Source organism: Malaclemys terrapin, chromosome 1 (genome assembly GCF_027887155.1).
Source record: "Malaclemys terrapin pileata isolate rMalTer1 chromosome 1, rMalTer1.hap1, whole genome shotgun sequence".
In the NCBI taxonomy this organism is placed as follows: Eukaryota; Metazoa; Chordata; order Testudines; family Emydidae; genus Malaclemys; species Malaclemys terrapin.
In genome coordinates this window covers 202,833,377-202,850,875 of record NC_071505.1, presented here as the reverse complement: position 1 = coordinate 202,850,875, position 17,499 = coordinate 202,833,377, and the positions used below count along the sequence as shown (strand labels likewise).

The 17,499-nt window shown below is 44.8% G+C and overlaps 1 protein-coding gene across 2 annotated transcripts in view; it reads left to right on the top strand.

Annotated features, from left to right (window-relative positions):
* Window positions 1–17,499, top strand: part of SYTL5 (synaptotagmin like 5) — a 125,773-nt gene that overhangs the window by 11,994 nt on the left and 96,280 nt on the right. For both annotated transcript variants that reach the window (XM_054005897.1, XM_054005898.1), the window contains exon 2: window positions 8,152–8,653. In XM_054005897.1, the coding sequence (XP_053861872.1) occupies window positions 8,535–8,653 (119 nt within the window). In that variant the 5' untranslated portion in view covers window positions 8,152–8,534. The remainder of the gene's footprint in view (window positions 1–8,151; window positions 8,654–17,499) is intronic.

Here is a 17,499-nt window from a genome sequence, read left to right as displayed (position 1 = left end):
CCATTCCTGGAATGGCCCGTGGTGGTGTGTTATGTGCTGAAAGGTAGGTTTGGATCATGCTAATCCTAATAACAGGGACCAACAGCTGCTGCTTTTTATGGAGGCAATGTTTTGTTTTGTGCAAGACCTGATGCTTCCCATTGCACTGCAGTCAACTTTCAGGTCTGAATCTGACATCCAATCATTCCTTCCAAAAAACAAACAAACAAACAAAATCGTTGCACTGATTACGGAATTCTCCAGCACTCAGTAAAACCCACATCTCTTAATTTGTCTTTAATAATAAATTGGGTCTGGCTGACTGAAGAGGCAGCTGACTTCCAAGTGCAAAATACTCATCCTGAGGTGACCACCCAGAGTGTGAAATTGAACAGGAATCATATACTAGGCAGTACTGCCTTAATATCCGCACTTTCGACTGGGGTCTTAGCTGCAGTAACTCATAGACTCATAGACTTTAAGGTCAGAAGGGACCATTATGATCATCTGGTCTGACCCCCTGCATGCTGCAGGCCGCAAGACCCTTCCCTGGACTCTACCGTTGAAGTCCCCAATCCTGTGTTTTGGTGACTTCAATCGGCAGAGACCCTCCTGCTAGTGATCCCTGCCCCATGCTGCGGAGGATGGCGAAAAACCTCCAGAGGCTCAGCCAATCTACCCTGGAGGAAAATTCCTTCCCGACCCCAAATATGGCGATCAGTAATACCCCGAGCATGTAGGCAAGAGTCTCTAGCCTGACCCTTGTTGGCCATTATGCTATTCATGTACCATTGCTTGGTTTTCCTTGGCTACTATGTTTTATCATTAAACCATTCCCTCCATAAACTTATCCAACTTAATCTTAAAACCAGACAGGTCCGTCGCCCCCACCGTTTCCCTCGGAACGCTTGGCTGTTCCTTACCTTCTTCAGTAAGGGAAGGCATTTGTCTCACCTCTGTGGGGATTTGGGTAGACTTCATCCTGCTTCCCACCACAGAATCTTCTGCATGAAGCAGCCACTCTTGTTTAAACTTGCCTCTCTGAAGATGGAAGCTAACTATGGGGGTAATCACCACACCACATACCCCGTCCATCCAGGGGGTGCTCTCAATGGCCCTTGGACTGTCCCTGCCTTCTCTCTCTCTCTGAGTTGGCTCAGAGATGATTGAGCTGTAACATTCTGCCTGCTGGGGAGAGCTAGGCTTTGTTTGCTGCTGCCCACACTAATGCGTAACCCACAGGAGGCCAATGGAGTTGCTTGCCTACTCCTAATTTTTGGACACGGGGACCTGGGAAATCCCAGATCAGTGGGTATGTCTGAGTGAGCAAGGGTGCTAAAAATAGAAGTGGAGTTGTGGCAGCACATGTGATGGGAGGGGCTATCCACCTAAGTATGTACCTAGCATTTCAAGCGGGATTGTACTTGGGCTGGCGAGCCCCTCCTGCTGCTCACACTTTTGTGCCTACACTTCTATTTTTAGTGTGCTAGCTCAAGCAGAGTTAGTGAGGATATGTCTCCTTGAGCTGAAAACTACAAATCCAGCTCCAATGTAGACATACCCTGGGACTGTCCCTGCTTCTCCCTCATTCTGTTTCCTATCCCTCAAAACTCTGTCCTGGGGGGATAACCTCAAAAGTCTCTGGTGGTGGTGGGTAGGGGCAATAGCACATCCAGCTATCCTTCCCCACTAGGAGCTACTCATCATCCACTTCTGGTCAAGGAGCTTATGGGGAAGGGATTGGAGGACCATTATGTCTTGATTATTGTGACTGCCCATGGTTGCACACCTTCACTCCAGTAGCATATCCTTCTCTACTGAGTACCGGCTTTTTAAACTCTCATCTGCATGGGTCAAGTTTCTCCTTTTGTGGGGAGTGGGCCACTGCTCCCCCCCATGTGATCTCTGTGGACACATGCCAACATAAAGAATGCAGCATATGTTGTCATGTATGCATGCAAATATTTGTGTGGCTGTGCAAGACATTTCATTTACAAAACCTTACACTGAAACCTATTTTTCTAACTACAGCCTTACAGTGGAAGGGTCCATACTCCAGAAATTACCTTTCAGCACAGCAGAGGTGTGGCTAACAGGGAGTATGTATTAATAGCTAAAGTGAGCTGCTGTTTTACTCCTCCCCTCTAAAAAAACAAAAACAAATTGAAAGGCCTGCCAATTTCTAGTTTGCCATTCTGCCACTCTGCTGGTTCCACCTTCTTTCCTAGTGCTTCAAAAATCCCCAGGTAGATAGACACAGCTCTTTGGTCCATGAAATGGAGGCTCTGGCCCAAAGAAAAGGTAAAATAAAACCAAGCCCAATCTGTGGGGAACTTCACATCCCTCCTTGTATCCTAATTTGTCATCTAGAAAACGACCAAATCCTCTGGCTGGCTTAGTGTGAAATCTCTATTCCACTTGAGATGAAGATAACTGCAAGATACCCAGCCATGGGGCTGCCTAATAAAAGCTCAACAAACATTTTAAGAGAATCTTAGAGTTGCTTAGATCAGTGGTTCTCAAAGCCAGTCCGCCGCTTGTTCAGGGAAAGCCCCTGGCGGGCCGGGCTGGTTTGTTTACCTGCCGGGTCCGCAGGTTCGGCCGATCGCGGCTCCCACTGGCTGTGGTTTGCTGCTCCAGGCCAATGGGGGCTGTGGGAAGTGGCGGGCAGCACATCCCTCAGCTCACGCCGCTAGTCTCACCCAATAGCAGGTTCGCTCACTAGGACATACTCCGACTCTTTGTCCAATTTCAGGGACATCAATTATCATCAATAGCCATACACTGGAGTGTAAAGTGCTTCCTTAGTGGTTGCAGCACAGGAGGAGAGACAGAGCTGCTACTTCCACCTTGTGCCTAGTAGAGGAGTGAAGGAGGATGTGGACCGGGTGGAGCCTAGGTTCATTGCTTCCCCTCTGCCCCACATTTGCCTCCACCCCTCAAAGTGCTTGTCAGCATTGCTGCACCAGCAAGCTGGGTGACTGGACTATGGCCGGGGTAAGCCTGGTACGGTTTACTTCCCCCAACCCCTAGGAGAAGCAAGGGAGACCAAGAGGGCAGATCGTGACTGAGCTGCTCCAGGGCAGCACTACTTCCTGCTGCTCCATACTCAGGGTAGATCATTTAGCTGCAATCTAACCCTAAGTTTGCCAACAGATGTGTTTATCTAAAACATTATTAGAACACTGTAGTTGTAGCCAAACCCAAGCGTTTGTAAGTGAGCAGAGTCTGAGTTTAAAAACCAAGGCATTAAAAGTTTGTGATTCAATAAACCTAAATATAAAAGTCATAAAAGATTGATAATGTTAATTGCAGAATTTAACTGTGCTCACTTATTCTTCCCTTTGTGGCGGGAGAACTCACTAGCTTGAATCTGATTTCTTCTTTTAAATTTCCTTTTATTTTAATTCTTGTTCCATTTGAACTCTCTCTCTCTTCTCCCAAACATTTACTACTGCTTTGTATCTTGGGCAAATGTATGTTTTCCAGACCACTGGTGACAATACTAAATGAAACAATCCTCAACCCTGGCCCTTGCAGGACCTATCAAACCCAGACTAGACTCGATGGCAGTTAGTTACTCCTTACTCGGCCTCCAATCATAGAATATCAGGGTTGGAAGGAACCTCAGGAAGTCATCTAGTCCAACCCCCTGCTCAAAATGGGACCAATCCCCAGACAGATTTTTTTACCCTGGTTTCCTAAATGGCCTCCTCAAGGATTGAGCTCATAACCCTGTGTTTAGCAGGCCAGTGCTGAAGCTGGTGGCAAGGAAACCAGGAAGCAGACTTTGACTCTGCCTAGCACAGAATATTTCTTCTGGCATAGCTGCACTGATATGTGTGTTGCGGGTTCTGCCCACACACCAGAGTGGGGTAGGAATAGAGGTCCTGAGGAGGTTGCTGTTCCCCTCCTCCTTCCCCTGCAATGAGGGCTATTGGCACAGGTGGTATTTATTTTGTTTTGTTTATTTTATTATTTGTATTTCTTTAGTGCCTGGTCCTGGTCCATGTCCATGACCAGGGCTTCTAGGTAGCCTTGCATCCCCTTATTCCCCTGTGCTGCAGCATTAATCAGCCCATAATCTTGGCCGTAGGTAAGAAGGAAAGAGAATAGTGTTTTATAAAAGTTGTTTAACAATTTTTGTATAGGGTAGAATATTTTGTAAATATAAAACCAGAGCAAAACAGTAACTTTAGGTGACGCGTACATCAACAGGAGCCAAATCCTGCAGTCATTACTCAGGTAAAGCCACTGTTGAAATCAGGGAGATTTTTTTCATGAGTAAGAACTGAAGGATTTGTCCCTAGACTATTTCTGTAAAAGATTCAAAAACAGTTTTCAAATAGAGTGAAACTTTTACAGCTGTGTAATGGGAGAACTATGTGGCACTGAACAGTTAACCAATGGTAGGTTTTACACAAGAATAGACTTTAACTACAAATACCTTTTAAATCTGGATAATGTACCTGTTAATTGTGCTCAGCTGCCCACTTGGTAAAAATTATAATATTCCAGAAGATGTTCCGGAACACAAGCTAAATCAGTTTCAATAGACTTCACAAACAAAGCTGTAATGGTTTCTGTGCAGGATACAGATGGCATTAACCCACTAGTTTACAGTGCAGACAGGCAGATATGAACACAGGAATTGTCATACCAGGGGTCCATCCAGTTCACTCTCCTGTTTCTAAAAGTAACCATCAGTGGACACTTTTGAGAGAGGAGTAAGCAACTACAAAATGGATAACCTGCCCATGGGAGTAGAACCTGACCTGTCAGTTGGTAGTGGGCATGAGTTACCCTATCCAATGTAATCATGTTTGTTCTCATTATCCACATTAATGCCTAATTTTTCTCTGAATCCTATCTTTGGTGATATCTAGTATTAGTATATTAAAACATGATTCTGGGATGTATTAACAGGTATGTTGTGAGCAAGACACGAGAAGTAATTCTACCACTCTACTCCGCTCTGGTTAGGCCTCAGCTGGAGTATTGTGTCCAGTTCTGGGCACCGCATTTCAAGAAAGATGTGGAGAAATTGGAAAGGGTCCAGAGAAGAGCAACAAGAATGATTAAAGGTCTTGAGAACATGACCTATGAAGGAAGGCTGAAAGAATTGGGTTTGTTTAGTTTGGAAAAGAGAAGACTCAGAGGGGACATGATAGCAGTTTTCAGGTATCTAAAAGGATGTCATAAGGAGGAGGGAGAAAACTTGTTCACCTTAGCCTCTAAGGACAGAACAAGAAGCAATGGGCTTAAACTGCAGCAAGGGAGGTTTAGGTTGGACATTAGGAAAAATTTCCTAACTGTCAGGGTGGTTAAACACTGGAATAAATTGCCTAGGGAGGTTGTGGAATCTCCATCTCTGGAGATATTTAAGAGTAGGTTAGATAAATGTCTATCAGGGATGGTCTAGATAGTATTTAGTCCTGCCATGAGGGCAGGGGACTGGACTTGATGACCTCTTGAGGTCCCTTCCAGTCCTAGAATCTATGAACTCCCCAGCTTGTAAACTGAATTGAATTAGATTTAGGATTTGCTCAATTGGGCTTTCCGGAAAGAATTGCTTGTGGGATTAAAGCTTGGTAATGGGACATTCACTTTGCAAGTAGATTTTTTTCCATATTTTTTTCCAGTGTCCCAGCTGCACAAATACAGTAATATGGCTTTATGTTCGCCTGTAAGAACTGCAATATTGCTTTGCACATGCAACTCGTATGTTAGAAGTAATTGCTCTAAAAGGGCTCCGTCTTTTTGGCTACCGAGTATTGCTAAAAAGTATAGGGAACCAAAGAATGAGCAGTCACCATTTGCTCAGCACCTGCATGTAGCAGGAGGAGATGTGCACAGTACTCAGCAGTGGATGCACACTTAGGCACTCCGAGCACACTGAAATGTGTCTGGCTGAGAGAGAGGAAAAGTGGATGTGTTAGGGTAGAAGTGGGGCATGGCCAAGGCATAGATGCTGAAGTGGAATCCAGCAAATGCATATTATGTACATAACTCAGCATTATGTTTTTCAGCTACTCCTTCTGCCAACCATGAGCAGAGGCTTCTTCAAGTGCACTTTAGAGTGGAAATTAGAAGAAACAGTTCATTTTTGGTGCTTTTCTCTTAAAAGTAACATATCAAACATATTGTTATTAATCACTGTGAAATTGCTTAAAAGTATATTTAAATTATTTTATTTTTATGGTATATTTAAAATCACAATCTGGACAAAGAACGGGAGTACTTGTGGCACCTTAGAGACTAACAAATTTATTTGAGCATAAGCTTTCGTGGGCTACAGCCCACTTCCATGAAAGCTTATGCTCAAATGAGTTTGTCAGTCTCTAAGGTGCCACAAGTACTCTTGTTCTTTTTACAGATACAGACTAACACAGCTGCTACTCTGAAACCTGGACAAAGGAGATATTCTGGTCCATGATTCAAATATTTGTTTCCCGTGTTCTAAGAGGGATAAGCACAGAGATGGGACTGGGGCAGTTCTGAAATCTATTCCTGACTCTGCCGCTAAATTGCGGTGTGCCTTGGGCACATCACTTGACCTCTTTGTCTTACTTTCTTCACCCCGAAAAGGGGTCATGATAATATATTTATTTGAATCACAGTAGTACTGTTAAGATCCAATGTTTGTTTTTTTTACAGCACTTTCAGCCCATAAAAGCACTGCTGTTGTAATGTTACAACTGAATTGCTTTCAGAGAAAAAGCAATATTCTGTACAGGAGCTGTATATAGCTCACGTAAGCTTTTCATTGATCTGAGGTGGGTTTTTTTAACATCATTCTGAGAAGAGGTTATGAAATGTCAGACGTAATCCCAGTGGTAACAGAAGGCAGTGCAAGGCAGAATCTCCTGAAAGTGTGACATTTACTTGCTTTACTAGTAAGTTCACCGTCAAACTGGGGGGCAGGGGGGGTCTCACACTTGAACACTAATTTTTCAGGATTTCTGTTGCTAGATTGAAGTAATTTAGTGGAAAGGAATTTCTCATTTTGTCCAGTTACACTGTACAGTGGCTTTGCTTTGGTTGGTGGTGACTAGGTGGTGAAGCATTAGGTTATCTATCCCTATTATTGTTGAGACAAGGTGGGCGAGGTCATATCTTTTATTGGACCAACTTCTGTTGGTGAGAGAGAGACAAGCTTTCAAGCCACGCACAGCTCTTCTTCAGGTCCATTGTTGTCTACTTTAGCTGTACTTCATTCGTATTGCTTCCACCTCCGTACCACTTGCCATTGGCCTTTTGCTTACATGGAAGATGCAAGAGAGGCAAGGGAAGCTTTCAAAAGTGACTGGAGAGTAGGCTTAATGAGGAAGGAAAGCTGCAGGTACTGTATACCAGCTCTGCATGTTTCCATTGAACCCAGCCTCTCATCCCCTTCCAACATCAGACTTTCCCAACACACTCAGACTAGATCAACCTTTGAAAAGATTCTCACAAATATAAAAGTATACTTGTATCTTAAATGAATAAGCTCTGTATCAGTCATGCCTTCCTTCAATGAGACACTGTTCCAGTTTGTGAGACTTCCAGGTTAACAGCCCTAAAATTTTAGTTATCTTGTCATGCACCACATGAAGCAGAGGCAAAGTGTTTGGAACGGTGGTATGTTTAGTACTCGGATATAGACATTCAGGATTCTTGTTGTTCTGTTCTACTGTGTGGGGCTGGGGGGGGGGAGGGGAAAGGGGAGAAGGAGGAAGAGGGAAGAAGGGAAATGTGATATCCTTAGAGCACAGGAAGACCTCTCGTGCCCAATTCTGCCATACCTCCTCTCATTTAAGCAGTACCTTTCTATCCAAGTAGTCCCACTGAAATCTGTGGAATATTTGTATGGCATTGTGCTAATCATTATAAGAATAACAAAATCAAGTCCAAAGTGAGTTTAGCAAATTCAGGACTTCCACAACCAGAGAGTAATTGCAAATGAAATTACACAAGGAGGGGTGCCTGCATGATGATATTCATACACTTGAGACTAAATAGTAGCAAAGAGAAAGCACTGGCCATAGATGACCCTAGGGGCAATCTGTTAGTCTGCAGGTGGTTAGACACTGATTCTTCTGCCATTTCCAAACCATTATTTAATGTAGCTTCTCTTAGATGAGACCAGGATAATGTCAAAATCACTTCCTTTTATTTCTTTTTGACTTTCAGATAGTTTGAATCTAAATATCCAGCTGTTGGGTGGCTTCAGACGACAGTTGATGTGTTGAAAGATTAACTCAGACACCTTCTGTGAATGTGGGTTGAAGGCTTGCAGCATGTCAAGGAAGACCAGAAAAGATGCAATGAACATTCTGTAATCAGGAAAATGAGAGAATTTCATAGAGAACACAGCAGCAACCTTTCTCTCCTGCAGCTGGAAGACGTGGCCACATGTTTTTGATATCTGGTTAATTTAATAAAGAACTCTCTGTCAGGCTCTGTGGTGACCTTGTAAATCTTGTACTTGTGTGACAAACGTGCCTTTGAAACTTGCAGTAAACAGTTCATTCTCTAGAAAACCCAACTGTTGGAAAAATCACGATTGAAGAATCATGTCAAAAAACGTGGAGATCATCAATTTGTCATTTTTGTTGGAACATGAGAGGGAAACAATACTGGGAGTATTGAAGAGAGATGAGTATTTGAAAAAAGTGGAAGATAAGAGGATAAGGTAATCTTTTAACATTCTTCTTGTAAAAAATTGCTTTTTTTTCATTCTCTCTTGGTTGAGTTGTTCTTAGAATATTGCAAACTTGGTTGGGTGGCCAGGTGCCTGGTTTTTGACCAGAAAGTCCAATTGAAAAGGGGACCTGACAGTGTCCAGGCAGATCTGCTGACTGGACACCCAAAGTCCTGTTACTACAGGTGGGGAAGCACCAGCTCATTACCCGCTCCAGCCCCTACTCAACCGGGGCTGCCTCCTACCTGTGTCAGGCAGCTGCAGCTCCCAGCCCCAGCTCCGCAGGTGAGACCCTCCCAACCTGGGCTGGGGGATAGGGGAAGAGGAGAGGGGAGGTTCTGGCATGCCTGCTGGAGTGTCCAGGTTTTAAATATTATGAAGATGGCAACCCTAAGACTGGGGCCTGACTTGAGGGTCTCTTCACTGCCATGTGGGAGTCCTGCATTTCAGGAGTGACTTTAGCACTTCAGCACAATTGCTCCTCTAGTTTCACGCAAATAGAAGTATGGCGGAAGTGGGAGGTGGGAGGAAAATGCTAGTTAATGCATCTTTTTGTAAATGGTGTGTGACGCATGCATAGCTACAAGGTATAAGACTGGGGAGAATGATATTCTGGATAGCAGAGTAATTGGAAACTTAAATCCAGTACCTCTTTGTTAACACACAGAAATGAATTCTGTAGGTTTGTTGTTTCTTTGTTTTGTTTCTTAAATTGGAATATTCTTCATGCAAGGCTAATCTGCAACAGAATGCCAGTGCATGCTGAGAATTAATGATACCTAGATCTATGGCATACCTTGGAAATTCGCCATAAGATTGTCTTAATACGTTTGTAGAACATTTTAAACGTGCTAAAATTTGGCATAATGAAATCTGATACTTTGCATTGAAATATGTACAAATTCTCTTGATTATTGTTCATTCCAAATTTAAGATCCCAGCATTCATGTCTGATTCCCACAGAAATGTTCAGTCAGTCTCAAAGTAACAAAATCTGTGATATCCTTGCCTCTGCCTGTGTTCACCTTGAATAGGAAGTCATCAGTTAAGCACTAATATTGAATTTTAGTAAAACAGAAAATAGTGGTTATCCTACAATAAAAATGAAAGTACTTATTTTCTAGTATGTTACCAAGTTCATTTTTCTGTTGATGGCCTGATTAACGCTTGAACTGAAGGTGACTGAAAAAATGTATGGCAAATGTTTTTGTATTTCAAGTAGAGTTAGAGATATTGCCTGGTACTGGTTCTGCTATTTTGTTTGAACTGATCCCATGCGCTCAAAAGGGTTAAACAAAGCTATTTTGACACTCTTCTCAGGGTATGTCTACACTACGGGATTACTCCGAACTTACAGATTGTAAAAGTCGAGTGTATGCGGCCACACTAAGCACATTAATTCGGCAGTGTGCGTCCATGTACCGAGGCTAGCGTCGACTTCTGGAGCGTTGCACAGTGGGTAGCTATCCCATAGCTATCCTATAGTTCCTGCAGTCTCCTCTGCCCATTGAAATTCTGGGTTGAGATCCCAATGCCTGATGGGGCTAAAAACATTGTCGCAGGTGGTTCTGGGTACATCCTCCCCACCCCTCTGGGAAAGCAACGGCAGACAACTGTTTGGCACCTTTTTTTCCTGGGTGAACAATACAGACGCCATACCATGGCAAGCATGGAGCCCGCTCAGCTCAAGACAGCAGTCATGAACATTGTAAACAGCTTGCACATTATCGTGCATTTTATGCTGAACCAGAACCTGCAAAACCAGGCGGCGAGGAGGAGGCGGCTACGGCAGCGCGGCGACAAGAGTGATGAGGACATGGACATGGAATTCTCTCAAACCGCGGGCCCCGGTTCTTTGGAGATCATGCTGTTAATGGGGCAGGTTGTAGCCGTGGAACGCCGATTCTGGGCCTGGGAAACAAGCACAGACTGGTGGGACCGCATAGTGTTGCAGGTGTGGGACAATTCCCAATGGCTGCGAAACTTTCGCATGCATAATGGCACTTTCATGGAACTTTGTGACTTGCTTTTCCCTGCCCTGAAGCGCCAGAATACCAAGATGAGAGCAGCCTTCACAGTTGAGAAGCGAGTGGCGATAGCCCTGTGGAAGCTTGCAACGCCAGACAGCTCCCGGTCAGTCGGGAATCAATTTGGAGTGGGCAAATCTACTGTGGGGGCTGCTGTGATCCAAGTAGCCAGTGCAATCACTGAGCTGCTGCTACGAAAGGTAGTGACTCGGGGAAATGTGCAGGTCATAGTGGATGGCTTTGCTGCAATGGGATTTCCTAACTGTGGTGGGGCGATAGATGGAACCCATATCCCTATCTTGGTACCGGAGAACCAGGGTACCCAGTACATAAACTGAAAGGGGTACTTTTCAATGGTGCTGCAAGCACTGGTGGATCACAAGGGACGTTTCACCAACATCAACGTGGGATGGCCGGGAAGGGTTCATGACACTCTTGTCTTCAGGAACACTACTCTGTTTAAACGGCTGCAGCAAGGGATTTACTTCCCAGACCAGAAAATAACCATTGGGGATGTTGAAATGCCTCTAGTTATCCTTGGGGACGCAGCCTATCCCTTAATGCCATGGCTCATCAAGCCATACACAGGCAGCCTGGCCAGGAGTCAGGAGCTGTTCAGCTATAGGCTGAGCAAGTGCAGAATGGTGGTGGAATGTGCATTTGGACGTTTAAAGGGTCACTGGCGATCGTTACTGACTTGGTCAGACCTCAGCCAAACCAATATTCCCATTGTTATTGCTGCTTGCTGTGTGCTCCACAATCTCTGTGAGAGTAAAGGGGAGACCTTTATGATGGGGTGGGAGGCTGAGGCAAATCGCCTGGCCGCTGATTATGCACAGCCAGACACCAGGGCGATTAGAAGAGCACACCAGGAAGCGCTGCGCATCAGAGAAGCTTTGAAAACCAGTTTCATGACTGGCCAGGCTACAGTGTGAAATATCTATTTGTTTCTCCTTGATGAAAACCCGCCGCCTTGATTGACTCGTTCCCTGTAAGCAAACCACCCTCCCCCCTTCGATCACAGCTTGCTTTCAAAGGAAATAGTCACTATTGTTTAAAAATCATGTATTCTTTATTAATTGATTATAAACATAGGGAGAGAACTGACAAGGTAGCCCAGGTGGGGTTTGGGAGGAGAATAGGAGGGAAGGAAAAGGCCAGTTCAAAATAATGACAGCCTTTTGCTTGGGCTGTCCACTGGGGTGGAGTGGGCGGGTGCACAGAGCCTCCCCCCGCACCCTGCATTCTTACACTTCTGGGTGAGGAGGCTGTGGAACATGGTGAGGGGGGAGGGCGGTTATACAGGGGCTGCAGCAACACTCTGTCATCCTGCTGCCATTCCTGAAGCTCCACCAGACGCCGGAGCATGTCTGTTTGATCACGCAGCAGCCCCAGCATTGCAGCCTGCCACCTCTCATCTCGAGCATCCCTCATGGCCTCACGTTCACTGGCATCTTTCCTGTACTTTGATACCGTGTCCTTCCACTCATTCAGATGAGCTCTTTCATTGCGGGTCGATTGCATGATTTCAGAAAACACGTTGTCTCCCATGCGTTTTTTTTTCGCCGCCTTATCTGAGATAGCCTTCGGGACAGAGTAGGGAGGCTTGAAAAATTTGCAGCTGCGGGAGGGAAAAAAGGGAGAGAAGTATTTAAAAAGATACATTTCACAGAACAATGCTTATACTCTTTCACTGTGAACAACACTATTCACATTACATAGCACATGTGATTTCGGTACAGGGTCGCATTTTGCATCTTAATATTCAGTGCTTGCGGCTTTTGTGTTAGACATCACAGACGCAGGTCCTGGCAACAGAATTCGGCTTGCATGTGGCCATGGGAAGCCATTGTCTTTTGGCTTCTGCAACCTTCCTAAAAGCAGCGCCCTCCTTTCCCACATACCAAGCAAAGCCCGTTGAGTACTGTGGTTTTCCTGTTAACGTGCAGCAGCAGAAACCAAACTAACCCCCACATCCAATTCTCTGGGATGATCGCTTTATCCCTCCCCCCACTGCGTGGCTGGTATCAGGGAAGATCCTTGCTAATCAAGTGCGAAAAGCTCAGTGCCAATGCCCCCCCCCCCTCCGCTTGGCTGACAGCAGGGAAGGATTTCTTTTCAGCCACAGGCAAACAGCCCAGTAGGAACGGCCACCTCTGTCCCCTTAATTAAATTCCCGTATTTCAACCAAGTTACCATGAACAATATCACTCTCCTGAGGATAACACAGCGAGATAAAGAACAGATGTTGCTTGAATGCCAGCAAACACCAGGACCATACGCTGCCAGGCTTTGTCATGCAATGATACCAGATTACTTGCTACTAGCATGGCGTGGTCAAGTGTCCTACCATGGAGGACGGAATAAGGCTGCACTGCCCAGAAACCTTCTGCAAAGGCTTTTGGAGTACCTCCAGGAGAGCTTCATGGAGATGTCTCTGGAGGATTTCCATTCCATCCCCAAACACGTTAACAGACTTTTCCAGTAGCTATACTGGCCACAAATGCATCCCAAGTCCTCGGGGCAAATTAATCATTAAAAAATGCTTGCTTTTAAACCATGTTTTATATTTACAAAGGTACACTCACCAGAGGTCCCTTCCATGGCTTCATGGTCTGGGATAACGCCTTGGGAGGGTACTTCAGTCAGGCAAGAAAAAGATCCTGGCTGTTGGGGAGAACAGAGTGGTGTGCGCTCTCCGCAAGCTCGTCCTCCTCCTCCTCCTCCTCTTCCCCGTCCACAGAATCCTCAGGCATGGTTGAGATTACCCCCTCCTTGGAATCCACGGTCAGGGGTTGGGTAGTGGTGGCGGCCCCCCCTAGAATTGCATGCAGCTCAGCGTAGAAGTGGCATGACTGCGGCTCTGCCCCGGACCTTCCGTTTGCTTTGGTTTTCTGGTAGGCTTGTTTGAGCTCTTAACTTTCACGCGGCACTGTAGTGAGTCCCTATTGTGGCCTCTCTCCATCATGCCCTTAGAGATTTTTTCAAATGTTTTGGCATTTCGTCTTTTGGAACGTAGTTCTGATAGCACGGAATCCTCTCCGCATATAGCAATCAGATCCAGTACCTCCCATATGGTCCATGCTGCTGCTCTTTTTCGATTCTCGGACTGCATGGTTACCTGTGCTGATGAGCTCTGCATGGTCACCTGTGATCTCCACGCTGGGCAAACAGGAAATGAAATTCAAAAGTTCGCGGGGCTTTTCCTGTCTACCTGGCCAGTGCATCCGAGTTCAGATTGCTGTCCAGAGCGGTCACAATGGTGCACTGTGGGATAGCTCCCGGAGGCCAATACCATCGAATTGCGGCCACACTAACCCTAATTCGAAATGGCAATGTCGATTTCGGCGCTACTCCCCTCGTCGGGGAGGAGTACAGAAATTGATTTTAAGAGCCCTTTATGTCGAAGTAAATGGCTTTGTTGTGTGGACGGGTGCAGGGTTAATTCGATTTAACGCTGCTAAATTCGAACTAAACTCGTAGTGTAGACAGGGCCTCAGAGAGAGTGGCTATGTTTTGTGTGTTCCTTCAGAGCCAATGAGTGAGAGTGAGCACGGTGTCAGTAGCAGCAGCAAGGAATAGCTCTGTGCTGCTTTCCCCTACAGTGTTCAGGGTAGGGGGTTTTGCCAACCCGAGATTTTAGGGTAGCAGCCTTGCCTGCTAGCTCTCAAAAGACCCTGGAAGAAGGTGTAGAGATTCCATGAGGGTTAGTAGACCTCTCCTTTCCTGAAAGATTACACACAGATTTGGAAGGGGATTGTGTGGGGACAGAGGACAGTGGGGTTCAGTGGGGGTCGGATGCAGATATTTCAGGTGACAATTCAAATTTATTTGTTTCAGTTAAGCATCCATCCTCTGAAAGTTTTGATGTTCCCTCTTCCCCCTACCTAAATTTTTGTGTAGTTTGGCTCGAACAAACAAGTTTAGAATGCATTTATTTGTGTCACTTGGTCAGGGGGAGGCTGGTTTAGAGTGTGCAAGATATACCAAGTTGCAAAGGGAAATGGAATTCAAGTGCTTGTTTGTTTCTATTTCTGTATTTAAAGGCCAGGCTGTGGCTTGTTTTTCTCTTTGGATTGGCAAGTGTCACAGACACGTGTATTCAGCACCCACCGAGGTCTCTTGATATAGATCCAGTTAAACTTTTATAGCTGTGGGGTAGTGGTGGCGCCCCCCCCTAGAATTGCATGCAGCTCAGTGTAGAAGTGGCATGTCTGTGGCTGTGCCCCGGACCTTCCCTTTGCTTCTTTGGTTCTCTCCATTTAACTGTCTTTTCACCCTCACCCTCTCCAGATAAATGAAGTAACTAGAGTAAATGCAGTGCACCCATTGCTGTTGGCAGCCTCTTTACCCAGTGGGAAATGTGGCAACCGGAGTAAACTGAAAGCTTTTCCTTTTGCCTAAGCCTAGCCTAGCTCACTTAATATAGGAGTGAGGCAGGAAGGCAGATCTCCAACCCTGGCAGTTGTGTTTAATTTGCTCTGATCATGGTTGTTATCATTGAGCTGAAGAAGGGAACTACAGACCCAGCAACAGTTGGGAGACAGTTTGTTCCAGCCACTGTGTTTACCCTTGGAGCAGGATCATCCTTAATAGTGATGGACAGGGATGCTGCAAACTAGAGAGTAGCCCTGTTAGTAGTGCAAGCTCATGGTTGGGAGTTTAGGCTCTGCAGAAGTGCCACTGATGGGGAATTTTGAGCTGCATAACTATCCCAGAAGGTGCTATCATGCTTATGCTCCTATCAAAGATTCCTGCATCAATTCGAGTAGGTCAATGGGCCACTGGCTTCTCAAGCTCTGATGGTAGGGCTAAGTTCTTGTCCCTTTATGGTCACTTAAAAACCCTACCTGCCTGACCCTTTGGGTGTGGAATTGTGGGCAGGTGTCTTGGCAAGGTGCAAACTGGTAACATTTTCTGAGTATGGGCCGACTGGAGGATTTATTGGCTTTTTGTCTGGTGGGAGAAGACCTCCTTAAGAACAGCTTGAAATCTGAAATTAATGTGAGGATCCTAATAATTAAGGGGAACCATTTGGGGGAAAAAAAATCTTAAATTCAGTGGAATGGACACACAGCCTTCCGGCGACTTCAGGGAAACTAGTGAACCCAAGACCCTCAGGTTATTTGGAGAATTGTCCCTCAAACATGTTTTGCTCACTGTGCCTGATAACATCAAACTCTAAGACCCTAAAAAGTCTCCCAATATATTCAAGCCAGGTTTGGATCTGAACAGGGAGCTGGGTGGATTTCCCTACCTCCAGGGAGAGTTCATCATGACCCTCTCTGAATGCAGCTAAATTATCCCTGGCAAGGATATCTTTTATCCTTGGCTCATAAATATACTTCTGAAGAACATGTTTTGTCTTTGGGATGCCATTTGGTGCAATCTGGTGTGTGTGTCTTATCGAAACATATTTCACAGAAGAACACGGTCTTCTACATTAGATTTGTTTTTCATTCTGGCAAGATGCTCAATTCACACGCTGTATTTAAGAGTTTAATGTACTATTGGTATTATTGTAGTGCCTGTGGAGCCCTAATCATGGACCCAAACCCCACTGTGCTGGGCACTGTACACACACACAAGAAAGACACTCCCTGCCCCAAATTGTTTATAATCTAAGTGTAAGACAAGAAACAACGGATGGATATAGACCAACAGGCAAGTGCAAGGAAACAAGTGAGGGGCAGCATGGGAGAAAGCCCTGAAGGTGGCTGTTTTAAATTTAACAAGTGGGCGATGGAGACTGACATCATGGGCTGATCAGAGGCAGAAGTCGAACTTTTGATACTAAAGGAGAGGTCATAGGTAGGGTGAGAATAGACCTTGAGGGGCTTTGGAAGTGAAGTCAAATAGCCGTTTTGTGGGATAGAGAAGAAGGAGTCAATGGAGAGATGCAGAGAGGGCTGATGTGGTCAAATATATTCAGAGTATTCAACCTACCAGTAATATAGTACCGTTGAGCTATAACATATGGGCACATATCCTGCCTAGTGCATCTCTTAGTACTTTGTTACATCGAGCTTTTAAATGTAAAGCTTCTTTTTATTCTTGAAACAGGAATTAAAGTTCTGGATCTTGTTTAAAGAAAAAGCAATAGAATAATAGCTGAACACAGAAAACAGAAGGGAAGTAACATGAGCCTTTCCCAACATGCTATCAAGTTATTACTCGTGTTTTGTAGTCCCCTCTTGGCCTCCTAGCGGCAGTTTAGTTGGCCAAGTCCACTCAACAGTTCCTCTGGCAAGGATTCTGCATGGTCAGGGCAGCCAATTAGAATAAAGACTCCTTATCAAGCAGTACAATAGAAGTATTTTAAAATATCAGCATATTCTAAATATAGGACAGCACTGTTCTCTCAGATACCACTATCTGGCAACTATTGGAAAATTCACAAAGTGAGTTTAAATTGATTTTGGGAAATTTATCTGTGCATGGAAATTGACTTGTCAGGTGATGTATCTGAAGGTGTTTGTAAGGGCAAATGTAAAATACTATGGATTGTATATACTGTGTACAGTATATGTTTTTGCAAGACTGATTAATAGTTCTTTAAGGAAAATATACCTTATATGATAGAGTATGTTTCATTCATATGTGCCTGGGAAGAGAGAACTGATTGGTAACTATCGCATTTGACAAGTAAATTGCTCCATTAGTATATTATTATTTGAAATAAGATACTTCTTGTGTATAAACAGTTACTGTTTTTAGTACCATAAACACAGATGCCTGCGGTCTCCATTCTATTTAAAATTTAAGAATGTTCCATTTCTGAACTAATTAATAACTTGTGTGGCTTTTTTT